Source organism: Archocentrus centrarchus, chromosome 11, assembly GCF_007364275.1.
Source record: "Archocentrus centrarchus isolate MPI-CPG fArcCen1 chromosome 11, fArcCen1, whole genome shotgun sequence".
Lineage (NCBI taxonomy): Eukaryota > Metazoa > Chordata > Actinopteri > Cichliformes > Cichlidae > Archocentrus > Archocentrus centrarchus.
In genome coordinates this window covers 8,482,816-8,510,703 of record NC_044356.1, presented here as the reverse complement: position 1 = coordinate 8,510,703, position 27,888 = coordinate 8,482,816, and the positions used below count along the sequence as shown (strand labels likewise).

Genomic DNA, 27,888 nt, shown 5'->3' with positions numbered 1-27,888 from the left:
CATAGAGATTGGGTCTTTCTCATGCAGCGGCCTCAGCGCCCAAAGCTGCAGTTCTCCTAATGACCACTTGAGGCTGGCTCCAAAAGCGAGTCAGTCCCCGCAGACTCCCATGTTAAAACTTCACAGCAGGAGTAAACATGCATACTAGAAAAACAACTGCTAGCCTGGAGGCTAGAATTGTTCTAATTCACCTATTTATTAAGGCATACTCAGGTGTTATAATTTTCAGAAAAAGTATAACATTAATAACTACTTGGCCCCGTTGTTTGTGCACAGCTGCGTGTAGTTCCCACCTTAAAGTGTCTCATTAACTACTCCAGCATTTGGCATATGTAACATCTTTATCTATCAATTCAATTCAATTTTATTTATATAGCACCAATTCACAACAAACAGCCACCTCAAGGCATTTTATATTGTAAGATAAAGACAATAATACAGAGAAAACCCAACAGTCAAAACGACCCCCTATGAGCAGCACTTGGCGACAGCAGGAAGGAAAAACTCCCTTTTAACAGGAAGAAACCTCCAGCAGAACCAGGCTCGGGAAGGGGGGGGGGGGGGGGGGCAGTCATCTGCTGGGACTGGTTGGGGGTGAGGGGAGAGAGACAGGACTAAAGACATGCTGTGGAAGAGAGCCAGAGATTAATAATAACTAATGATTAAATGCAGAGTGGAGTATAAACAGAGTGAAAGAGGTGAATGAAAAGAAACACTCAGTGCATTATGGGAACCCCCCAGCAGCCTAGACCTATAGCAGCATAACTAAGGGAGGGTTCAGGGTCACCTGATCCAGCCCTAACTATAAGCTTGATCAAAAAGGAAAGTTTTAAGCCTAATCTTAAAATCTATATCAGGAATTTATGCAATATAACTGTGGCAAAGGCACATAAAAAAATTCAGTGACTCATTTTTATCCTTTCAGATGATTGTAAATCATTTTCATGACTTGCCCATTTTTTTTTCAGGAGCCTCAAGTTGACTTTGATTTTCAATGTAAACTGTGTCAAATCCCTCACAGTCAGTGCTGGGCGAGGAGCTCCAAAGAGAAATAACAAGCTTCCCCATCACATCATGTTTTTAAAAGTGGGGTAGCATGTCATTCAACCATTGCTCAGCTGAAACAGAATGTATTTAAGTGACAGCCATATTATGCAGTGTTAGGGATACTCCCTTATGGAAACTTACCCAGATAAACTGAACAGTCTTTTCCATCTCTGCAGAGCACTGGAGCATATATAGGTTATACTGAAAGCATCCAAAGGTCCTGATTAGAAAGTGCTCCAGTGCCCTGCTATTGAAGTTAATTTACTAGGATCCACCATGCTGATGCTTGTGGGTACTCATGCTGTATGCTCCACTCAACTATACATTCAGAAGTCATGGCCTTTTAGAGGGTGAGGGAGCAGAAGCAGCACCCAAGGGTGGGTTTAACATTTCCTACATTTCAAACGGGAGGCGCGTTTAAAGCAACAGATTTCACAGCTGTGCAGAGTGGATGTATAGTCTGCAGAAAGGCTGGAAATGTTCAACCTCTGCACCGCTTCAACATCTGAATTTTGTTTTACACCTGCTGTCGGCTTTATTCTTTAATTTACCAAATTACTAATTATTGATTGAGGTGACCTCCTAAGGAACTGCAGCCCCTTTAATCATCTAATCCCTTTAAAATATGTGCTTTAAACCAAATTAGTTCTTCACAGAAAATTAAACTGACTCCCGTGGTTACAATAAAAAGATATTTGCCCACCTCAAAGCCTGACTCAAAGCAACATTTATAAACTAATTGGAGATTATGAAAAGTCACCCTAAAAGCAACAAAAACATGAGAAAATTATAAAGTTGTACTTGCATATGTATCTAATGTAGTCTGTGTCAAAATGTTACTACACCCAAGAGACCAGACTACATCAAAAACAAATATAAAGGTAATCAAATGAAAAGAAAAAAGTTATGATAATCAATAAGAGAATAAAAATGGAGCTATGAAGACCAATCAGCATGACTACAGTGAAAGTAAAATATGGACAAAAGTATGCAGACACATGCTGTTCATGGTGTGTCATAAGACTCAGCCACTCGTGGGTTCAGCACAGAATATTTAATACTGCTCCTCAGGTCCAGACAAGACTTTATTTAACCGATCCACCGTGCTGCTGCTGCGCCCAGCTGAGGGGACGCTCTCCCTGCTCTACTCACTCCAGCTCTCCCCGGCTGGTTTACCAAGCAGTTTCACAGACAGACAGTCACACTACTGAAACAGGGAGAGACAACAGGTGTGCCACTCATCTCATCTCACCTAATGCTGTTCCCTGAACCATCCGGCTCCACCTCTCCCCTCTGCAGCTCAGCGAAGGCCACACCTCAAAATCACAGCAGCATTCAGAGGTGGGCTGAGGCTGTTTACAGGTGGAAATTCAGAATAAAAATAAGAAATAAATCAGAAATCCCAGGGGTGTGATCTTTAGGTGTCCACATACAAAATAAATAAATAAATATGAAAATGCCAGAATTATTTTAAAAACCTAAATTGGTATTAATTAATTTAATAATACTTTTCTATTTAATATATTTTCTGTATCCATTTATCTTCCATTATTTCCTATTTATTTACATTTCTATTTAATATTTTGTTTTTATTTCTGTATGCATTTCCCCCACAGCATTCTTGGTGTCTTCTTTATTTTTTCATTTAATTAATTATTCATTTCTGCATCACTTTTTGAGTAATTAAAATGTTCTTTCTTTCTTCTTTTTGTCAGTCCTCCATGGTTAGCTGTACCGTTATTTGTTCCACAAAGAAAACAGTTCCTTTTTAAACGCTCAGACAGATCACTCTCGTATTTCAGCAACAAGCAGTGACTTTATAAAATCAGCTATAGGAAGTTCACTCATCTCATAACCCTTCAGATTCATCTTGTGGCACTTTCAAGGTCAGAATTTACAGTCCTTTATCTCCTGCTCTACTTACCAAAGGACGGATCTTTTCAGCACGATGCTGGAAAGTGTAAGACCCGCATCTTCGTGCACTCATGCCTCTTCTTCCAGCAATTAAGGAGACGTGGTCAAGCTGATGTGGGCGATAACCGAGGTTGGATACGTTACTTCGGGCAATACTTGATTGATGCAAAGTCTCTCTTTCTCTTTGCTTTCCTGCATACGCAGCCCACAGTGTGTTCAGTGTTTGTGCACTTTTGTCCCACAGCTCTGTTTTCTGCAGTAAGTGGAGCAAAACACCAAGTTTGGAGAAATAATCTTTGTTGTATTTGTGTGTTATGGAAAATTTTCAGCAGTAAACATCAATATTTTTCAGCAAAGTTTTCTGCATACTGAAAAGTGCGGCGCCCAACACTAAATATGGGCCTACTGAAAACACGGCTGTAACCACATAAAGATGATGGATGAGTTTTGTCTGGAAAAACTGAATAAAAAATGTTGACGTGCCAAAATAGATTACTAACTTGATGAGGAGAGAGGAAACAAATATGGCACCTGTAATGTTACCTTACCTTCATCTGTCTGGATTCTCACAAGTCATTACTTGTGAATTATATATGCTGTTGTATGCTGCACTTTATTAGGTACACCTTGCTAGTACTGGGTTGGACCCCCTTTTGCTTTCAGAGCTGCCGTAATTCTTCATGCCGTTCCAGATTTATGAGCTGCACATCCACGATGAGCAGCATGAGACCTAAATGATGCCAGCAGCCTGAACTGTTGATCCAATTCAGGATGCTTTAGACTCATCAGAGCAGGCAACATTTTTCAGTCTTCTATTGTGCAGTTTTGGTGAGCCTGTGTAAACTGTAGCCTCAGTTTCCTGTTCTTAGTTAACAGGAGTGGCACCCAGTGTGGTCTTCTGCTGCTGTAGCCCATCTGCTTCAAGAGTTAATATGTTGTCTGTTCAGAGATGCTCTTCTGCAAACCTTGGTTGTAACTGGTGGTTATTTGAGTGTGTGTTGCCTTCCTATGGGCTCGAAGCAGTCTGGCCGTTCACCTCTGACCTCTGACACCAACAAGACATTTTCACCCTGAGAACTGCCGCTCACTGGATAGTTTCTGTTTTCTGGACCATCCTCTGTAAACCCTGGAGATGATTGTGTGGGGAAATCCCAGCAGATCAACAGATACTGAAATACTCAGACTGGCACCAACAATGATGCCATGTTCAAAATCACTTACATCACATTTCTTCCTCATTCTGATGCTCAGGTTGAACTTCACCAGGTTGTAAAAGTAAAACTGTTTTCATGGCTAAATGCATTGAGTTGCTGCCATGTGATTGGCTGATTAGATATACGGTATGCATGGGTAGATGAACAGAATAAAGTGGCTGGAGAGTAAATATGCTATTGGACATAGGTCTATAATATCAGGGTATGCATTTATATTTTAGGCTCTCCGAGCTAAGATTACTAACTGCAAACATTAGCATGTGCAGCTCATGCAGTCTTCTTCTTTGGTGCGTATGTGATCTGATGACTGCAGACAAATACACTCGGGTAAATGCAGAAATGCATCATCACATTATTTGTGAAGTAATCTTGGTGCAGTCTGCAGCACATGCAGCAGAGCAGCATCACAGCTGGGCAAAAGGTGGTGCAGGAAGTTATGAATGTTATGCATTTATAAGCAGACATTTGTGTATATGTGTTTACTGATGTGTGCATAAAATAGATAATATGATCACAGTGATAATAATATACAATATGGCTTCACAGGTGAAGTGTGGATGAAGTCATTATAAATCCTTATATCTGCTTAAAGCTACATCACAGCATCATATAAGCTGATTATTTTAAGTAATACTAAATAACACAGTCTATTTTAGTCTTTGTTGGGCCTGAATCATGAAGGTCAGATCTGCATATACCATGAACATGATGCTGCATCAATAACAAGACAGAGGCTCCTGACCTGCCTATGGCAGCAGAAATACATAACCATGATTGTGTTATGTCACAAGGAGTCACGCATACTTTTATAACACACACACACACACACACACACACACACACACACACACACACACACACACACACACACAAACAGCCTGAGGGGGCAGCTGGCATCAGTCCAGAGATGAACATGCCACACAGCATGGTTCACATACCAACATGAAACTGGAGGATGATGATGAATTTTGTGTAACCAAAGTGATTTCATAAAATGTGAATATTAAGCAGCATGAAAATATAATTTTGGGGCATTTAAAAAAAAAAAATTACAGTTATCTGTTTAAAAAAAGACAAACAGGAAATGAAGATGCAGCACTTCACCACCACCACCACCGCCGCTCTCCCTTCCACCTGCAATCCAATCAGCTCCTTTGAGCAAAGCATCAAACGGTTTTTCAGCTGCAGCCTCTCTGTGTCTGACAGCACGGTGCTTTAGTAGTGATGTGTTCTCCTGGGGTTTAAGTGTGTCTAACCTAATCTCCCCCCGGCAACCACATCCCCTCGGCAGTAAACAGAAGAAGGGAAAATTCATCTGTCTAACTATGACTTTAAGTGCAGAGCTGCAGTGAAAGGAAAGCCAACCACCGAGAGACTTATTGAGAGGATGGCCTACAAATATTTTGCTCCATCACAGTCAGACAGAAAACCACCAGACTATTCCCCATGAGATGTTTTTTTTCTAGTAACACCGCTGCTCTGTTGTTTATGATCTAAAGTGATTTGTCATTTCCTCCAGAGATGCTCCCAACCAGCAGGCCCATTTTATTTACACCATCCGGTGAAGTGTGGCATTTTACACTGATGTATCTGCTGTGAAGCCAGAGCACAAGTGAAGCTAAGAATAGCTGATGGGAAGCCAGCAGCAGCAGAGGCAAAGATGCTGGTCCAAGGTTAGGCTAGGACACAAAGGAAGTCAGATGGCCTTGCAGCAGGGCTGGGAGGATGACTGACTGGACAGAGCGGTGATGGTGGATGCACACAGATTCATACTGTGTGTCTGATTTGTGTGCTGCGGTCACCACTCACAGGCAGTGAGAGCTGAGTAAAAGTAAAGCTGCGATTTAAAGCTGAGCTCTCTTTGCTCTCACTCAGCACTACTTAAAGGATATTTTCAATGAAGTTCATACAGGCAAATGATAAAACAGGGGAAAAAAAATCCACAGATATCAAAGAACATTCGCCCTGAGATCAGGAGTGCAGCTACACTGCAGGCAGCGGTGCATAAGCTGAGACTTAGGGTCCTTTTTCTCTCCCATCTGTTTTCTGCATCCACAAACAAACACGAGTTTAAACATCGGTTCTTGGACAAACTCCTGATTGAACGTCTGCGTTTTGAGACTGACGTGATTGAACTTTCAGCAGAAGCTGCCTCTCTGAAATCTGTCCTGGGAGGAGCGTTTTTGTCGTTGTTTAGCAGCAGACTGTCTGAACAGTTGCTGCATCATATTTTTCATAATTCTCAGACATGTTTTTTTTTTTTGTTTGTTTGTTTTGCCCTGTTTTAGATTTCAGGCAAAATCACAGCAGTGAAATTAAACTGCAGGTAATTCACAATCATGACTATAAAACATGCAAGAACATGAAAAATGTGCAAAACCCCAGGGAGAGCACACTTTTACTATTTACTATGTGAGTTAACAACAGTTAATGAGTACTTTACACCCCCACTAATATCTGCTTTAATATCTCTGCACCACAACCAGACAATTTTGGTAGCCATCAACAAGCTTTTGCCATAACTCTGACTGGATATATGACTGCTCTTCTTGGCAGAACTGGCAGTTTATTTGAAGTGGTCGATTTCGTGGCACGGACCCAGCTTTTAAGTTTAGTCCACACATTTGAAATATGGTTGAGATCAGGGCTTTGGGAAGGCCGTTCCACAAGCTTAATGTTAGCCAGCTTTATCCATTCCCAAACCAGTTTTGATGCATGTTTGTCCTGTTGGAACTCCCAGTTGTGTCCAAATTTCAAGCTGTTGCATCTGAAGGTGCTTTATTGTAAGATGAAGAGCCTAAAATATTAAAGAGAAACCCCCCCAACAATCCACAGACTCACTTGAGGACAGTTTGGAGGAAAAATAGCTTGAGAAGCAGCCTAGCTTGCAAACTGCAAAATGTGATGAAATGCAGGAGGACATCCCAGGATTTTTGGCATAATGCATTTGACATACTGTGTACTGAGCAATACTATACCTTTTTCTGACATGCTAATGCAGCAGCAGGAGTACCGGAGCGGGCCCTTGCTCTCCTGCTGCACTAGAAATGGTGGAGCAATCATTTCTATAAGAAACTGTCAATCAAACAGGTAAATTAAATGTCAGTGCAGTCTATTATTATTTTTTCTTCACAGGAAATGACAATCAGGACAGATTTAATCTGATAACATGACCCACTTTTGTCACCTGCAGAGTGCAGGGAGTGTCTCAAACATGAGAAATGTGCCAGTATTTTGTGTTTTGTTGCTTGCAATCATACCAGAGGAATAAAAGAAGCACAGAAATGTATTTCAGCTGAACTCTCCTTCCAGCAGATAATCTTTCTTGGGACATTTGACCCACAGATTTGAAAAAAATGATAATTTCCATCTGGTTAGAACAGCTAAAGTGCAAAGGAAAGGTCCTTTATTTCCAGGGGCATGTTTGCATGTCTGCAAGACTGCACAAAAAGTACCGAGACAAATTTTAGGAAACTTAGTGAAAAGTTGGAACTCGAGCAAAGGAAGAACTCCACAGATTTTAGTGTGACCGTGAGTCTTTAAAACTGAGAAATAGAATTTTAGGCCTGGAATCTACTCTTCAAATGTGAAGGTGAGTTCAGAAGTGGACCCGAATGCAGACTCGTGCACTCAAATCAAAGGGAGAACTTTAGCTAAATGCTGTTTCATGTTTTCCGGAATGAATGGAAAGGACCCAAATGCAGGAAGTAGACCGGCTTAACAAAAAGCCGGTGGTTTTTTTGGCTGAAGCAGAAGTTCAAAATAAAATAAAAAAAAGAAAAGAAAGAAATCTAAAGAACCACAGGAGTACACAGAGGCCTGGAAAGATTAAGAGACTGACGGGAAGATGGGACTAACTGTGGAAAAAGGGGAACAGCTGGATGTGATCAAAGTAATCAACAAACAAGTAAAACTAAAGACAAGAAAAGAGTTACTGACAGAGAAAAACAGGAAGAAATCAAAAGACAAATTATTAAAGATAAAAATTCACACTGAACGAAACACAAGCAGTGTTGTGTTATGTAGCGTCATGCCACTCCACGCCACTAGGTGGCGCTGCTGATAAAATGAAAAATGGTAGGCAGAGTGAGAATGAGAATGTTTACATATACCTTACGGTACTGTGCTCCTTCGTTTTTAGTTTTGTGCCTGATGTGCTACGTTGAATAAATGCACTGAGATATACAAGAACGTGCTTTACTTGTCACACTACTACAAATTGGCGACGAGGGATCCTGCGTGTTTTTTTCTGCCGATGTTTTTTTCTTCCTGCTGAATTAGCATGGCTGCTAACGTTCATCCACCACCGTTGTTTTTACCTTGCCCAGGAGAACCTGCTTTACCATTCAACATGTGGATGCGTATGTTCAGCAATTACTTGCTGGTAATTAATGCAACAGGGAATGCTTGGCCTGATGCCCGGAAGAGAGCGACATTATTACACTGCTTAGGAGCCGAAGGTCAACGAACTTTCTACTGCCTAACAAACACAGGTGACACTTTCTCTTCCGCTGTTGCTGCTTTGGAAAAACACTTCTCGCCTAAAGTCAACATTGTTGTAGAACGGCATGCTTTCAGAAAGCGAACACAAGCACCACATGAGACAGTTGAGCAGTATGTGACTGCCTTACGTGACCTTGGTTCTAAATGTGACTTTGATGATAAGACAGAGGAAATGATCCGTGATCAGTTAGTCGAACACATTTCCAACTCCAGCATAAGAGAGAGACTTCTGCTCGAACCTGACCTGACATTAGATAAAGCTGTTACTCTCGCAGCACAAATGGAATCCGCAGCTTACCAAGCTAAAGCACAGTTAACAGCAACAGACATGTCCAAGCCATACAATCTCGTTCATACTCAGCTACACAGCGTAATAAATCTGGTGTTCGACCTGTTAAGTCACCTTCTGCTACATCAACGCCTGCTAAAAGTTGCTTTAGGTGTGGTTCAAACAAACACCTTGCTAATGCTCGCCAGTGTCCAGCTGCTAAAGCTACATGTAACCTCTGCCAAAAAGTTGGTCACTTTGCTCGTGTCTGCTGCTCATCTAAGACAAGACAAGTTCGTGAAGTTCAGCTACCAGATCTAACTGTGCTATATTTGGGAGACACTTTGCATGCATCAAAAACCCTACAGTGTGACATTGAATTAAGCACGCCTACTTCACCTACCAAGACCCTTCGTCTCACTGTCGATACAGGCTCTGCAGTTTCCATACTGCCTCATCAAACCTACAAAGAACACTTCAGTGGAACACCACTGTGCCCCCCTGACCTCCGCCTAGTTACTTATACAAAGAAAACAATCCCTGTACTAGGCTGCTTACAAGTTGAAGCAAGTAGAGGAATTACTACTACGCCAGCTACATTTTTTGTTGTAAAACAGGGAACTCCTCTTCTTGGCCGTGACTTGATGGAGACACTGCACATCTGCATCGCTGGAGGTGCTGTTCTTCCTCCATGCACTGCCCCTGCTGCTCCCGTGATGACAACAGATGGATCACCTACATCGCCCATCCCTGCTGCTCCTGATATAGGCTGTGTGAAATCCTTTGTTCATAAAGTAAAACTAGATCCTTCAGTTAAACCTGTACGGCAGAAGCTTAGACGCCTTCCTTTCGCAGTGAGAGCTCCAGTTGCAGCCGAACTGGACCGCCTCCTGAAAGCTGGAGTCATTGAACAAATCGATGCATCACCATGGGTTTCACCAATTGTGGTAACAGGACGTAAAACAGGAGGAATACGACTGTGTGCAGACCTCCGTGAACCAAACAAAGCTGTGATCACAGACTGCTATCCTCTGCCACATGTGGATGAGTTGTTTGTCAGTTTACAAGGTGCCACACTATTTTCTACGATTGACCTGGCCAATGCGTACTACCAGCTGCCTCTGCATGAAGATAGCAGAGATTTAACTGCATTCATTACACATGAAGGTCTCTTCAGATTCCGCAGAGTTCCTTATGGACTTGCCTCCGCGCCCTCAGCTTTTCAAAAAATGATGTCTGAGATTCTCCAAGGTCTTCCTGGTGTCCAGAATTACCTGGATGACCTCATCATCTGCGGTAAAACTCCTGCTGAGCATGACAGCAACCTGAATGCAGTGCTTCACAAGCTCAAAACTGCTGGCCTGGTGCTAAATGAAAACAAATGCCACTACAGAAAGACATCTTTACGCTTTTTGGGTCATGTCATAACAGCAGATGGCATTCTCCCAGACAAAGAACACATTGATGCTGTTTTGAATGCTCCTCCACCCACTGATGCTGCTGCATTGAGGTCCTTCCTTGGGTTGGTGTCTTGGTATTCCAAGTTCTTGCCCAACTTTGCAACTATTGTGGCTCCAATGCGTTCTTGTGGAAGTGGAACAAGCAACTATGTATGGACCACTGAAGCACAGAAAAGCTTTGAAGAAATTAAGCAGCTTCTGGTGAACAGCCCTGCTCTTGCACTGTTTAATCCTAACCTACGCATCGTGATATCCACTGATGCCAGTGATTATGGACTGGGTGCTGTTTTTGCCCAAGTTCAGCCTGATGGAACAGAGAAGCCTGTGGCCTTTGCTTCCCGCACACTTTCTGCACCTGAACAAAAGTACTCTACTGTCGAGAAGGAAGCACTAGCATGCGTGTGGGCTACAGAGAAATGGAGAACATACTTATGGGGTCGACGCTTCACCCTTCGAACGGACCATCAAGCTCTGACCACACTTCTGAGCACAAAAGGAATGAACAGAGCTGGAATGCGCATTGCACGATGGTCTGCCCGCCTGTTGTGTTTTGACTATGATGTCGTTTACCGACCGGGTTCTCAGAACTACACAGCAGATTGCCTATCACGCCTGCCTCTGCCGGTGATTTCGGATCTGGTACCAGACGCTGATCCAGAAATGGTAGCTCAGATTTCTGCTACTCTGTCTGCTCTTTCTGTTACTGACTTTGATTCAGCTTGCTCCTCATGTCCTGAACTGACAGGTCTGCGTGTGCAAATGGAAAAAGGCTGGCCCGCCTCCATTAAATCAGTCAGTGATTCACTTGCTCCTTACTACAAGATCAGAGATGAACTCTCCACCTACAATGACTACATTCTCAGAGGTACGAGACTCATCGCACCACTTTCTGTCAGACATGCACTGATTACACTTGCACATGAAAGTCACCAAGGAATTGTGCGCACAAAACAGCGCTTGAGAGACCTCTACTGGTGGCCAAAAATGGACTCACAGGTTCAGGCTGCCATAACATCATGTGTCATGTGCCAGTCCAATGACAAAACTGCTCAGACACGCCCTGCCCCCCTTCAGCCTGTACAGCTGCCAGACGGGCCATGGAAAAAACTTGGACTTGACATTGTAGGACCGTTTGACACGGCTATTCCTTCCTGCAGATTTGCCATTACACTGACTGATTATTATTCTAAATGGCCTGAGCTTGCTTTCTCACACACTGTAACTACGAATGACGTTGTTCAATTCTTATCATCGGTTTTCAGTCGTCATGGCAACCCTGAGAACATTGTGACAGACAATGGCACTCAATTTACATCTGAAGCCTTTGCATCATTCCTCCAGAATAGAGGAATATCTCATACCAGAACATCTGTCTACTATCCAGCTGCCAACGGGGCCGTCGAAAGGTTTCATCGCGCCCTCCGCACCTGCATTCAAACTGCAATCCAACAATCTACACCGTGGAAAGCCACTGTGTTAGAATGGCTACAAGTATATCGTGCAACGCCTCATGCCACCACCGCCACCTCTCCATATGAACTTCTCTTTGGTAGGAAAATGCGTACTAAACTGAACATACTCCCCTTGTCTCCTGCCACATCTCCACTACATGACAGGGCACAACGTGAAGTCCTGAAACATCAAACCAAAATGAAACGCTACACTGATGCCAAACGCAGTGCAAAGGTGCCTTCATTCCAGATAGGTGAGAGGGTGAGGATACGGAATCCACTGCACGTTCCAAAAGGTCACCCTAGGTTTACCCCTCCTGCAACTGTCAAAAAGATTAAAGGTAAACACACCTATATGCTGAGTGATGGAAGGAATTGGAATGCATCCCACCTAGCACGCTGTGCTCCAGTTGCTGAACAGGATCCTACTGCTACAGGACTGGAAAATGCCCAGCACGATTCATATCCTCTTCGGAAGCTTCCACGTGCAAAATATAAACCTAGTTGGCACAGAGATTTTGTCATGTCATAAACATTGTGTAGAAACATGTTGATAATTGTTACCTAAGATTATAGAATGGTTGAGAAAATGCTATTACTGCCGTTGGTTACAAAAGTCTTCGTTAAGTATTGACATGGGTTAATTTGTTCACTACAGGAGTAAAGTTGAGAGGACATTTCATTAAAATTACAGGATTACTTTTTGTTACTAGTACCTTTGATGTACAATGCTGTTGCTACAATGTGCAGATAATTTTCAAATGTATTTTCTTAATGGGTTAGCCTCTTTAGTCAATTCTGTTAAAGTATTCCTTGGGAGGAAATTCAAACCTTAAGAAGGGAGGAAATGTTGTGTTATGTAGCGTCATGCCACTCCACGCCACTAGGTGGCGCTGCTGATAAAATGAAAAATGGTAGGCAGAGTGAGAATGAGAATGTTTACATATACCTTACGGTACTGTGCTCCTTCGTTTTTAGGTTTGTGCCTGATGTGCTACGTTGAATAAATGCACTGAGATATACAAGAACGTGCTTTACTTGTCACACTACTACAAGCAGGAACACTGGGGAGGCCAGAATAAAATGGAAACCAGAGGAAACACAGATATCTAAACTATGATCACTGGGAAAAAACCGGAAAACATGAACTCCTCAGACACTAAAAACTGCAAACACAAAACAAGGATTAAATCAAGGGACAAGCTGATCACCAAAGTCCAGAGAAACAGCAAAAGGTGTGAAAAAAAAATCCAAAAGTTTAGACTGCAAAACAGGAAGTCGCACAGACCTCCTAACAAACTCCTGCAACTCCTCAGAAAAAGCCCGGAGAAGAAGACGGGACTATAAATACACTGAGGAATAACTGGAAACAAGAGAGAAATGCGACTCATGTTAAAGTAATCAAGACAATCATGAAGTAAATCAAACACTCAATAATATTAAACAAGAATACAAAATACAAAATCAAGGATCTTTTTAAATCAAGCGTCCCACATCATCAGGCGTATCATTTAATCCCACATTTCTCCCTCTGCTCACATCCACACAAACCCACTACTATCACTGGGAATCCAGCGGGCTGGGTGCTGCTTGAGGTGCATGATGTGAGCTACTTGTTTGACATTTTTTGTCAGCAAGATGACACAAAAACTGAAAAGCTGAATTTCATTAATGTTTGTGGAAAGTTGGAACGTGGGTAAAAGAAGAAGCACTTAAATTTAAGAGCGAATCCGGAGCGTCGTTATTAGAGCTGTGAGATACGGCCTTGGCTTTGGCGGAAATGCACTCTCCAAGAGCCAGCCTGGCTCATTGTTTTTACCTATGTGATCTCATGAAATAACATATCAAATATGACTGTTTTATAATTGTCTTTGTTACTATAGCTACAAATTAAACATCTAATCAAGATATGCTTATGAACTTGGTTTTGGTAACGGTGAGAATGTAACAGTAAAAAAAAGAATATCTTTTTTTCTTTGTGTTGAATTCTCTGTTTGGAGACCTTGGGTTACATCTCAATGAGCACATTCATAATTTAATGAATTATGAATGTGGTCTTTCACACCCACATACCTCCACGTTGTCACACCTGAATGCTGCCCAGAACAAATGCAGCCTTCTGCTGTTGTGATGAACACAATCAGACTCCCTCGCCATTTATCCTGCAGCTGTGTGTGTGTGTGTGTGTGTGTGTGTGTGTGTGTGTGTGTGTAGGAGTGATGCTTTCTGTCAGTAGACGTTATAGACTGAACCCCACAGTGTACTTACTATTAATTGAGGGAGGTCAGGGTCAGAGCAGCAGGAAGTTTATTTATGACCAGCCGTGAGTCATGAGTCTTTAGTGTGTGTGTGTGTGTGTGTGTGTGTGTGTGTGTGTGTGTGTGTGTGTGTCTGAAGTTGACAGCCATATGGGTCTCAGCTGGCTTGGACTTTAAGTTCCTTTAAAATGACCTGCCAGCTTCTTGGTAAATCAGTGAGGTCAAAGGTCATTTTACATTTTAAAATGCTCTCGTGCGCTTGGTGAGTTATCACATATACAGTGTAGGTACCCCCCTGACAAATGCATATTTTTGTGTTTACTGTGAGTGAGCCTGTGCTGCTGTACACATTGTGAAGCTGTAATAAAAGTCAGAACAACCACATTTCATGTTTATATCTCTTTGAGAAGAGCTGCAGACACACTGATACATATGTTACAGGCGTACGATGCATCCATATTCATCAGGTACCTGCAGAGGGTCTAATCTTTCTCTCACTGTCATCTTTTATAGTGTTTTGTCAAACCTAAGCAGCATTTGTGTTGATAGTTAGTGATCCACAGACTGTGGGAAATGTGGTATCTAATGGTTTGTGAGCTCAGACTCCATCGAGTCCTCCAGCTCAGCTTAATTTGTTGAATTTCTGCAGATTTGTCTTCTTTGCTATTTTTTTTTTTTTTACACCTTTCTAAATCTGACAAAAAATTATACAGCTCCTCTCATTTCCTGGATTCATGACACACAGAAGTTCAGCAGGTTTTATTCTACTCTTTTTCTTTCGAGGAACACTTTGGTGGTTTCACACAGAGATCTTGTTTTCTGATCTTCGAGGACGCCGTCGGCCCGTGAAAGCAGTCGCGTGTCCTCTGAGGTTTTTGGAGGAGCTCTGTGAAGTGAAATTAACCACACTGGGAGTTTTTGTTGTGGCCTTAAATCTTCATGGTTTTCAAACCTTGACATGAGTTTCTGTTTCTTTCCCAGTTTGGTCTGAAACTTATTCGCATATTTCTTTCTTTCTTTCTTTCCTTCCTTCCATCCCTCCCATCCCATTAAACTTAGGGTCACCTGTGTTATATTATAACATACTGTATTTAACTGGCAGCCCCAAATATGAATGACACATTAACTGATAATGAACCATCCAGCAGTGGTTTGGGGAAGGCCTCAGTGAGGGTCGTCTGAGGCTCCTGAGTCTAACAGATCGCCCTGACACAGCGTGGAATATGGAAACAAGAACAAATGATACGTGGTACAAGTGGGCTTTTATAGATGTATGACTGGAAGGTGAGTGTTTGGGATGTGGTCCAGTGTGTGAATGTGTTCTCCAACTTCCTGTTGTGTCCTGCCCGCCCATCTTTGCACTTCTGGAAGATCATATTATAAAATTCCTTTATAAAATGATCCCGGCCTTGAGTTCAAATTTTAGGGTTTGGATTTTATTTTGCCTCTGGTGTTCTGCATCTCTTCCTGAAATCCATGCAGACAAATTATTAGTGTTATGGTGATGCAATGGTAAGCACAGTCACCTCATGATTTTTTCATCACATCAACACATTAACTCCAGCGATCATACTTATCAGGAGTGACACGGGGAACAGGACCCAAATGTAGGACTCACGAGGCACAATTTAATAAACAAAAAAGCAGCTTTTATTTTGGTGGAGTCCTGAAGTCCATGCAAATACAGAGAAAACAAAGCAGTGCCAAACTCTTCCTCAGGGGTGCAGCACAAAGCCAGATTAATGGCTCAGCGAGCTACGTTGAGCTTGGAGATGTTTTTCTGTCACAAAAGTGGCTCTCTTTTTACCCGGATAACCTGACCTGGTCAGGAGCAGGTTATATTCTGAGTTTCAGTTTAAAATTGTCTCGAAGTGCCACATTTTCACTGATTCTTTAATTTACAGCATATTTTATATGTTCTCTGCTGGGGAGTTGATGAGCCTTATCTTAGTAAAACCTCTGAATGAAGCGCTGCTTTGTCATGAGAATGTGCATCAATTAAGGAACACTCTGAAAACACATCTCAACTGGAGAAAGAAAAATCATGTTGGATATCTATATTGATCTGGACTGGGTAATGTGTTAGGAATGAAAGGATGCCACATTGTTTGATGGAAATGAAAATGATCAGAGGCTGAATTCAGACACCCCAAAAAATCAAATTGAAAAAATGATGCAGCGGGCTGGTTTATTTTGCCATCATTGCAGCAACTCAAAATTATCCTCAGTATTTTTGTGGCCCCCACCTGCTTGTATGCATGCCTGACAATGTTGGGGCTACTAATGAAAGGCAGGATGGTGTCCTGGAGGATCTCCTCCCAGATCTGGACCAGGGCATCACTGAGCTCCTGGACAGTCTGAGGTGCAACCGTCATTCCAGGCGGGTTCTATTGGATTTAGGTCAGGAGAGTGTGGGGGCCAGTCAGTGGTATCTGTTAAGAATTCTTCAAGCTAGAGACATTAGTGCAGTTAGGCTTTTAGTTTGAAAACACCCATTCTATTTTGAAAGCGCTTTGTTCAGTTCCTTTTCACTTTTGTGCAGTCTTCACTTGTCATTCTAGCAGCAGTACAGCAGTCACTGACAAACTGCTAAGTAACAAGGCTGCATCAGTTCAACATTAATGTTTAATTCCATCTGATGAATCTGTGCTCAGAACCCTGTAGTGGTCAGTTAATCTGGTACAGAGGTCTGAATCCTCAACAGTATCAATCCCTTCATCCTCCAGGAACTGCCTGCATACTCTCACCACATGAGGCCAGGCATTGCCGTGCATCAGGAGGAACCCAGGACCCGCTGCACCAGTGTAGGTCTGACAATGGTCCAATGATTTCATCCTGATACCTGATGGCAGTCAGGGTGCTGTTGCCTAGCCTGTAGAGGTCTGTGTGTCCCTGCATGGATATGCCTCCCCAGACCATCACTGACCCACCACCAAACCATAATGGCAGCATAATATTCTCCACAGCTTCTCCAGACCCTTTCACATCTGTCACATGTGCTCAGCGTGAACCTGCTCTCATCTGTGAAAAGCACAGGGCTCCAGTGGTTGACCTGCCAGTTCTGGTATTCTATGGTAAATGCCAATCAGGCCCCACAGTGCCGGTCAGTGATCACAGCACCCACTAGAGGATGTTGGCCCCCCCAGGCCACCCTCATGAAGTCTGTTTCTGATTGTTTGCTCAGAGACATTCACACCAGTGGCTGCTGGAGGTCATTTATTTTGTAGCTCTGCAGTGCTCATTCTGTTCCTCCTGCACAAAGGAGCAGATCCCAGTCCTGCTGATGGGTTAAGGACCTTCTACGGCCCTGTCCAGCTGTCCTGGAATCTCCTCCATGCTCTGAGACTGTGCTGGGAGATGCAGCAAACCTTTTGGCAATGACACGTATTGATGTGCCATCCTGGAGGAGCTGGACTACCTGTGCAACCTCTGTAGGGTCCAGGTATGACCTCATGCTACCAGCAGTGACACTGACCCTAGCCAAATGCAGAACTAGTGAAAAACAGGAAAGATGGAGGGAAAACTGTGAGTGTCCTCTACCTGTAAACCATTCCTGTTTGGGGGTTGTCTCATTGGTGCCCCTCTAGTGCACCTGTTGGTAATTTCATGAACACCAAAGCAGCTGAAACTGATTACCGACCTCCTCTGATACTTACTGACCAGATCAATATCCCAGAGGTTTATCTTGATGCTGAACTCTGATTGAAAAGTGCTCCTTTAGGTTTTTCGAGCAGAGTATAAATGTTGTTGTACTTGATTCTAATCTGCTGTAAAGTCTCTTTTACGCTGTTGGAATGGCAGCCAGCAGAACACAGAAAACACCAAGAACACCTGTTCAATCGCACAAATTCATTACACTTTGATCTGCCAACAAACGAAAGAGATTTCCACGTCTCCTTCGTTAGGCTGTGGGGCGGCAACGTTTAAGGTCTGGATCCAGTTTGACAACAGATCCTGAAGCAAAAAGTCAGACTGAACAGAGAAAGTTGACAACCACGTTTGTGATATCGGCTGTCTCCAACTGAGGTTTCTGTTTTGTTGAGTCAGGAAACACAAGGAAAGCCTGGCTGTGTTGAATTACACCCATCTGAGCCTCAGCGCGACAGCTAAACAGACTACAAACTCAGGGTAACAGTAAACAAGCTTGAAATAGAGGCTAGGGACACAAACAAGCTGACAAAGAGGAGAATATAACTATTGCTACGCCAATTAGGGGAAGAGGACACAGCTGGGAAACGAGACCAGGTGGTAATAATTAAAGATAATCAGACAGGAGGGGAAGGTAGTTATCAAAATAAAACAGGAAGTGAGGGCGATACTGACTGGAGAAACACAGACTCATGCATAACTTAACAAAGGGAATGAAATACAAGTATAAGATGCAAACACTGAGGGAACAACACAAACTAAACTGGAACTAAGAACTCGAGACTGAAAACAATGAGGAAATACACAAAGATGAAACAATAAGTGGACTAGTTCTTATAGAGCGCTTTTCTACTCTAGCTGAGCATTCAAAGTGCTTTATACAACACGTTTGCATTTACCCATTCACACACATTCATACAAGCACTTCCTTCTACAGCTAAATGCTTTCTATCTAACATTCACATTCATACTCCGACGGTTGCATCCTAGAGCAACTTGGGGTTCAGTATCTTACCCAAGGATACTTTGGCACGCAGACTGGAGCAGCCAGGAATCGAACCATCAACCTTTCCAATTAGTAGGAAGGCTACCTCCTGAGCCACAGCCACCCCATAAGAAAACTAAGAATCAAAACAGAAGATATTTAACAATGAACTTGAAAGTCCATAACCTCAAAGCCACTGGGTCAAAGACCGAGGAGCATGATGATACTAACAGTTTATTGTATATTCCACGGGAATAAACTTCGCTAAAATGTCAAATTTAATATTTAGAATTTGAAATTTGACATTATTGCCTCAGTTCCTGCTTCCTGTTGGAGCCTCGTGTTCAGCCTCTCGGTGTGGAGTTTGTATCTTCTCCCTGTGCCTCTGTGGGTTTTCTCTGGTGTCCTCTCGCAGTCCAAAAACATACAAGTTAGCTTAATTGTCACAGTCAAGCGGCACAGATATGAATGTGAGTGTCAGTCTGTCCATCCAACAACAGCTGGAATGCACTCCAGTTACCCCACTTAGATCAGTAGTTAGGAAAATCTTCGGATGGTTGGGAACTGCATGATGAACCTCTGTGGTATCAGTTTTAGCCATTTGTTTCTAAGCAGTCGCCCGCATATCCCCTACTGGAGTATGCTTTTTAAAATCGTTGTTTAATAGGTTTTCAAACAGCAGGAGGGAGCAGACAGTTCAGATACATTAAACAGAGGAGGTTTTATCTGCAGAGCACAGAATACAATAAAAGCTAACCAAAGCGCTCCACAGAGACTTGAACTAATGATCAGATAAGAACACGTACATAATTTGTAAATAAAATCATAAGCAAAACACTATTGCACTCAAAACAAGTAAACACAAAGCAAAGAGTGTGGGCTATTAACACGAAAGGATATAATTCAAACGCATTAATCGAAGATTTCTGATTGTTAAATCCATAATTTTCTGCTTCTAATTTCAGACAGTCGCTGGATTTGGCTCCAAGTTTTCAGAAAAAAAATAACTGTAAAGAAACATAAAATGGCATTAATTTTGTTGGGATTGGGCTGCAGAAGGGACTGAAACACAGGATGTGAAGACAAAGTAACCGTTGACCACAAAAGGAATTAAGAGCTGTGAAATCCCACAACAGCACAATACCTGCAGAGCAGCTTTCTGCTGCTACAGAAAAGCATTTAAAATGCTTCTCCTGACTGAGTGAGCCAGCCTCTGTAAATGTAATGAAAACGTTTCCTCTTGGTACTGCCCCGATTTGTCCTTTAGGGGGCAGTAAAACTCTTTCCCTTAATTTGAACATGTTGCTTTTGTCTCTGGCGCAGGCTGCTGGGATCTGAATAATGTAATCAAGTGAAGATGTTTAAACAGGAGCCGGATACAAAGTGATAACATCTCTCAGACAATCAAGTTAATTTATGTATGAATATATAAAGTAATTTGGAGACAACGAGATTGCTGTGATGATATGGCAGAAGTTTTTTTTTTGTGCAACTGGGAGGTGAAAGGCCCAAAAATTCTTATTTTACTGTACATTAGATGCCAGATAAATGATTTTAAATCAGTTTTAATATCATTTCAATGTAGACTTAGCTTCCTCTCTGAAGTAAAGACAGTAAACAGTCTAAAAGACAAAGAAACCAAGTCTTGGAAACTGATGCACAGACAGCAGATTAGTTTCTACTAACATCATCCGAAACCAAGATGGAGATGAACAAAAAAGGATACAAGAAACTGAGCTGAAGATGACGGGAATCATGGGAGAAAAGGGGGCGTCGTCATTATGTAATTCCCTCTCGTCCCCGGTCCACCTGTTGCTCGGGATGGACGGCTGGCAGCTTCAGGGCTCGAAGCACAATCGTGTGAAAAGCGTGAGTGTTGGCGTGATCGCCACCATCTTCCGCTCAGTTCCTGGAGAATATGCACAGTTGGTGTGGAGGAGAGTTTGCCACCTCCACAGTATTGTGCTGAGAACAGGCGGCCACATATCGTTGGACAGCGTGCCAGTTAATGCAGGTCACTGCTGAGCTGTCTTTTTGTGCATTTCGTACCTTTTTCCCAACTTAAATCAGTTTCTATAATGAAATTTACTGCATCAGCATCAAGTGAGATGATTAAATGTTTTTAGTTTTAGACAGCAGCAAAATATGAACATTTCTTCAATGAAAACAAATGAATGAAGTCACTTGAGAATGAATAGAAACAACCTTTCAAATGGTAGTAAAGTATTTGGACACGAGAGCTGTTTATCCATTCTTATACGATAGAGTGTGAACTTTAAACACCGACTATGAATTACCTTGAAAAGGCTTCTTTAAAAGTAACTGAAAGGAATTATGAAGGGCAGTATGTGGGTTGTGCCCATGAAAAACTTGCCAAATCTTCTCTGCCAAACGGCTGATTCTGCTGTTGACTCTGTTTGCTGTCATGTGTCTTTTGTCCCGTCTCCCTCCCATCACCCCCAACCAGTCAATGCAGATGACTGCCCCTCCCTGAGCCTGGTCCTGTTGGAGGGTTCTTCCTGTTGCAAGGGAGGTCTTCCTTCCCACTGTTTCCAAATGCTTGTTCATAGGGGGTCGTCTGATTGTTGGGTTTTCTCTGTATTATTGCAGGATCTTTACCCTACAATATAAAGCACATTGAGGTACTGTTGTTGTGATTTGGTGCTATATAAATAAGACTGAACTGAATTGAAGTGTCTTGGATTGGATGATGGCTGGTTGAAGAATGGGATCCCGCTAAGCCGGTGACCAGCATGAGGAGGAGGTGCAAGGCTGTTGTGGCTGTGTATGGCTCTTCCACATGCTGCTGAGGCGCTGTTTGTTAAATTAATAAATTGCCATCCAATCCAATATATGGCAGAAAAGAAAAAAGAAAACATTTCTGAGGAAGGATAAACTACAGAAAAAGCTGAATCTGTCTTAACACATAATAATCCATCCATCCATATTCTTCTGCGTATCCGGTCAAGGTGGTAATTGAGCTGGAGCCTATCATAGCTATGATTGGGTGAGAAGCGAGGTACACCCAGGACAGGTTGCCAATCTGCTGCAGGGCTAACACCGAGACAGACGACCACTCACACTTAGGACCAATTTGGAAACGCCAATTAAACCAACATGCATGTCTTTGAACTGTGGGAGAAAATTAGAGTACCCACACAACCCATGCTGGCATGGGGAGAACATGGCAGCATGACACACAGAAAGGCCACAGCTGGCCGGTGGATTCAAACCCAGGACAAGTGTGCTAACCACTGCACCACCGTAACACCATATTCCCATAATAAATTAATCTATGTTTTCTGTTTTTCTGCTCAGCTGACTAAATTGTAAACCTGGTCTCACCGATATTTATATAGCAAGAAAATAAGATGTAAAACAGATCATCATTCACTCAAAAATCTTGAATCTTTCTCCCCATAACTGTATACCTCTTATTAGGAAGTAGCCACAAAAGAATAATGAGCTTTGAGCAGAATATTATTTATAAGGATTAAAAATTAATTGAAAGAAAATATAAAAATTTAACTGAATAATTTCTTATATAGACCAGTATTTTGGTGTCAAACCAAAATCTTTAGCAGGGACTGGGAGGAGCTAACAAAGCATATGAGAGTATTTCTAATATAGCTGGCTTTAAGAAATAAATAAATCGAGGTTTACAAGTCTGTTCACAAATTTGTTCATAATGACACTTCTTCTGTATGCGCATGTACCACGGGAATTTTTTCAGAATATATTTTGCCATACTCCAAAAAGCACCTTTCCTGCCACCGCCTAAAGCTTCACCTGGAAGCTAGACAAAGTGATCAGCGCAGTTTCACAGAGACACCAAATCCACGAACAGTGACAAAGCACCTGGAATCACACCTTCATGTTTTATTCATCTTCATGGGCAGCGGCGCTAACACTGATTTATGCAACCCGGGTGGTAATAAAATATCAAAACGAAAGGCACTTATGTCGTAACAGTTTGCCGCTCGACCAGCTGGTTTTGTTGATGGGGGAGGTCTGGTTTAGAAAATGTAATCATGGGCTAATCCCCTCGCATGCGTATGAGAGCTCGTGCCAAAAGGAAGGCTCAAAAACCAAACCGCCATCTGCCCGCCAGACACAGTCGTTCCGACGAGAACGAAGCAGCGCGTCGCCTTTTACGCACAGCACTGCGGCGGAATTACAGCAGAGACCGAGCACTTTGTCACTTCATCGTTTTTCATCTCAGCGTGCACAACGAGATTTCGCTTGATTTCAACTTTTTTGCGCTTCATGTTCACTTTTCCAGACCTATAAAGTTTGCGGACCGCTCACTTCTGTCGCGCGTAAAAGCAGGCTGGTGCGCGGGAACACTGCGGCGCCTCTTTTTATTCCTTATTTATTTGAGCAGTTTAAACATGATGGAAAACTTCACATCGGCTCCAGAGGAGAACCGCACTTTAGGGATATGGGTGGACTACAGCATCCAATACAAACTGATAAGCAGCTTTTTGCTGTTCGTGATTTGTGCTCTAGGAATTGTTGGCAACGTTATGGTGATCCTGGTGGTGCTCACTACCAAACACATGAGGACTCCCACCAACTGCTACCTGGTGAGTTTGGCTGTGGCTGACCTGATGGTGCTCACAGCGGCCGGTCTGCCGGCAATCACGGAAAGTATCTTTGTGTCCTGGGTGTTTGGCCGCTATGGGTGCCTCTGCATCACCTACTTTCAGTACCTCGGGATCAACGCCTCCTCTTGTTCCATAACAGCTTTCACTATCGAGAGATACATCGCCATCTGCCACCCGATTAAAGCCCAGTTTCTGTGCACGCTGTCCAGGGCAAAAAAGATCATTTTGTTCGTTTGGACTTTCACTTCCATTTACTGCGTGATGTGGTTTTACCTGTCAGACATTCAGGAAATGGTGTACGACAACATCACCATCGTCACCTGCGGCTACAGAGTTCCCAGGAAGTTTTATTTGCCCATCTACTTTTTTGATTTCGGCGTCTTTTTCGTGCTGCCGCTGCTGCTCTCCGCGGTTCTGTACGGCCTCATTGCCAGGATCCTCTTCCTCAACCCGCTGCCCTCCGACCCTAAAGACAAGAAGAAGAACGGACACAACAACCACACCATCAACAAGAGCACGAGCTGTAAAAACTCTCGACACTCCAGCTCCACCGCGACCTCCCGCAGACAGGTGGGTGGTGTGAGAGCGCGGAGAGGATGAGAGCCGGGCTCTTTTTATTCCGCTCATTCAGCAAGATGCTGCAACTGATCCGCACACAGGGTCTTAAAATTATTGGAATATAAACAGCTGATGATTGACTTTAATAAAATAGGTAAAGCACATTACATTTATAAGATATGAAACCCTTCCAGTTAGCTTCTCTTCTTCAACAATGACTGAATGCACCATTTTCTCTTTTGATTTTATTTATTTATAATAAATAAATAAATTTATAATAAATATGTAAATGGAAAGGGAGAGCATTCAAGCAAAGATACAGTAATTATTTTTAATTTATTAGCAGTGGATCTAGATAAACTAATTTTTTCACTTGTCTTTGCATTTTTGGCTTTATTGGGAAAATAATTACTGTGATTATTTTGTTGATTCATTTGATATGAAGTGTTTATGATGTCAAAACTAAGGCTTTATTGGGAGTACAATCCAAAACCCAAAGATGGGTTACTTAGTAGTATTGCAAAGAAACAAAAACATAAGTTATCATTGTCATAAAAAAAGAAATATGGCCAAATGAATCCCTATCCTCGCAAAACAAAAACACAAACAAAAAACAATAATCTCATCACAATTACACATTTTGAATCCCCCCCTGAAGATAACCTCTTCATGTCTTAGAACAATACCTCTGCACAATTATTCAGTATGCACAGAAAATGAATATGCAAATTGAACCACACCTCCCACCTTAGCCTCTCCTCTGCAGCTGTAAGCCTCACTCAGAAGTGCTCTGGAGAGAAGAGAAAAGAGGCAGCGGTGACTCTCCCTGCAGAAGTGTAAGTGGGAGAGGAAAACCCGGTTCTTAATTCAGAAATCAATAGGTTAGAAACACAGAGTGGGTGCTCGTCCCACGGGTCAGGGCAGAAACGAGAAGAAAAAAACATACAATGAATAAAAACATCCACAATGAGTGGAACACAGCAAAACATTCAAACTGATTAACACTCGATGGGAAGCTATTATTCCACTTAGTGACTCACTGAGATGTCACCAACTCAAGTGGTGTTACTTCACTTCACCTGCATCGCTTCTCCCTGTTTGACTGTTTCACTGTGACACACAGAAGATGAGCAGAGAAAACTCACACACACACACAAATTATGATATGAAACAATGAGCAGCAGAGACTCTCACAGTGAGCTGAAATGAAGCAAGTGAACGTACACAACATGAACCTTTGACTTGTTGCATAAATCTTATTTTCATCTGCCGGCGCTCACAAGTCAGCCCCGCCCACAGTCTAAAGACTGATTCTTCTCTCATGTCGCTGTATGAATCTGTGTTTTTGAACCTGTTATCCATACACTGTAATTACAAAATATTCACTACTTAATTCTCATGTATTCGAGCCTTTAAAAACACCATATGGATGTAGTAACAAAGCTAAAAACAAAAGCAAAAACAAAACTTGCTTTATATATTTAATATAATGTATATATTAACATTGGGTTCAGACTGCACAGTGTTCCAGACATGTCTGTTAAGGAGTGTCCACAAACCCAGAGACGAGCAGCAATTCAGCAACCAGAAACCAACCAAAGTCAATGAAATACAGCCAGCTGTACTGACCACAGGGGAAACAGCCAGTAGCAGCCAATAGTCAGCCTAGAGCCAAGCCAATGAAGCGACCGCCAGTTGGACTGAAGGACACAGCTGACTGGCATATGCCAAGGTGATAAATACATTAGAGGCTTACCTGTGCAACAGGAGCCTGGAATGCCCAGTAAAGGCAAGAGGCAGCTACAAAATGATGCACTGTGAGTGAAGTGTTTTAATGTGGACAGGGTGGATACAGACATCACACATGTGTAGGGCGTCATAATGGATAGAAGGGGCTCAATCACAACACGCATCTGAATAAATCAGTATTTATGTCCTTCAGTTTTTCTTACAGGGAACAACTCTTGACTCAGGACAGGATCCACTCCCTTATTTACAAATGTTAACTACATATTAGAAATGGAGTTAAACTGCAGCAGAAACTCGTGTGTATAACAAGCATCAAGTTGTGTAGTTGAAGGTGATGCTTTCCTGAGGCTGCTGGTAGAAACACTCTAATGCTTCATGCCTGAAATCAACATGGTGTAGGCCCAAAGGTAGTTTACTACAATCAAAATGGAGCTACATTTATTGTCTCAGCCCCTTCTATCTGAAGCACGATGAATATCACCAGAAGAAAAAAAAATGTTTACACCACAAATTTTACATGTTTGGGCTCCATAGGGCCCCATTCAGTCTGGATGATGTTGGGAGCAGCCACAGGAAAGCAGAAGTTTTTCTTCTGGCACTTCCTTCCACATCATGCTCAATGTGAAAGACAACAAGCATGATTGGTTGGTTAGCAATATCCCTCGGTCAAGGCAAAACTGACACACATCATAACACACACACACAAATACTGTGTAATCTGAAAGCAGCAGCTTTTCCTGTCACAGTCGCAGTTCTCATATTTCTCCTTGTTGCCCACTGTAGGTGACTAAGATGCTGGCAGTGGTGGTGATCCTCTTCGCCGCGCTCTGGATGCCGTACCGCACTCTGGTGGTGGTCAACTCCTTCCTCGACCCAGCCTACTTGGACAACTGGTTCCTGCTTTTCTGCAGGATCTGCATCTACCTCAACAGCGCCATCAACCCAGTCATCTACAACGCCATGTCTCAGAAGTTTCGTGCTGCTTTTCGCAAGATCTGCGGCTGCGGGAGGAAAGGCTCGGACAAACCCGCCACCTACAGCGTGGCCCTCACCTACAGCGCTGTCAAGGACACGTCAATGGTGGAAAGCACTGATCACTTCACCACCGAGCTGGAGGAGCTCACTGTCACCGACGAACTACTGTCTGATCAGAAAATGATGTTCCCAGACCCCTGTGTGTACGGAAAGGTGAACTTCAGTGATGATTGAGTTTATTTTTTTTTTTTTTTTTGATCCACTGAGAATGAAAGACTTTTAAAATGTTGCTAAATGGAGTCTGTCAAGTGGAAGTATTGTTTTCTGAGTGCTTGCTTACCATTCAAATCCAGGCCGCTGCAGCCAGAGATGTAAACATAGATCACAGCCAGCGACGCGCCACGGCGGTCTTTGGAGTGCAAAGCCAAACATGCTCTTCATCAGGCGTGATCGTGGACATTGTAAAGCCACCAACGCTTACAGATAAGCGCTTTCATCACACAGCTGTTATCTTTCCCACATAATATCATGTGTATGAGTCAACAACCCATGAACGGGACCGACAACACCATTCCTGCTTCAGATACATGGAGTTTATGTGTGTTATGTTATAACTCAGACCAGCACAGACTCAGTCCTGATCTTTGAGGCTGAATGACGCAGCAAGGCACGTCAAGAGGAAATCAGCTGAACTTGAATAACCAGACATCCTGTGTTGTCAATAAACCGGCCTTGATGCATTTATTTTCACCCACAAAGAAAGTGAGCGGTGTGTTATACCAAAGAATACCAAAGGAAGAGCAAAATTCTGGCTTGGTCGAATGGAATTTAGTCTTTATCATTTGATTCACTTTATTTATTATAATCATTATTTTTGGATGAATGAATTAATTGTGCTACAGAAAATACAGTTTAGGATGAGTTATTATTATTATTATCAGCTTCACTCAGACTTTCAGAGTTATGCTGAGAAAAAAAAACATTGTCATACCCACCTTAAAAAAATCCTCACCCTGTGCAGCTTTAATAACTGCGTGCCTGCCTCTCTGAGATTTTCAAGGCAGGTGGTCCATGAAAGGGTGAACCTTCACTGACAAACGGGCCCTATTTCTGCTGTGAAGGACGTGTACAGCGTGCAGCCTGAGCTGTGAATGCTCTGCAGGGAGTTTTTTCCTGCAAGGACAAACAGGGACTGCAGACCTATGTGCAGCACTTTGTAACTTGAATTCAGAAAGTGCCATTTATGTGTTA

At 42.6% G+C, this 27,888-nt stretch overlaps 1 protein-coding gene across 1 annotated transcript; it reads left to right on the top strand.

The window, feature by feature from the left end:
* Window positions 1–23,142: 23,142 nt before the first annotated feature.
* Window positions 23,143–27,650, top strand: trhrb (thyrotropin-releasing hormone receptor b). Its single transcript, XM_030741690.1, has 2 exons — window positions 23,143–23,925; window positions 26,446–27,650. The coding sequence occupies exons 1-2, from the start codon at window positions 23,143–23,145 to the stop codon at window positions 26,869–26,871; spliced, it is 1,209 nt and encodes a 402-aa protein (XP_030597550.1). The 3' UTR covers window positions 26,872–27,650.
* Window positions 27,651–27,888: the final 238 nt, after the last annotated feature.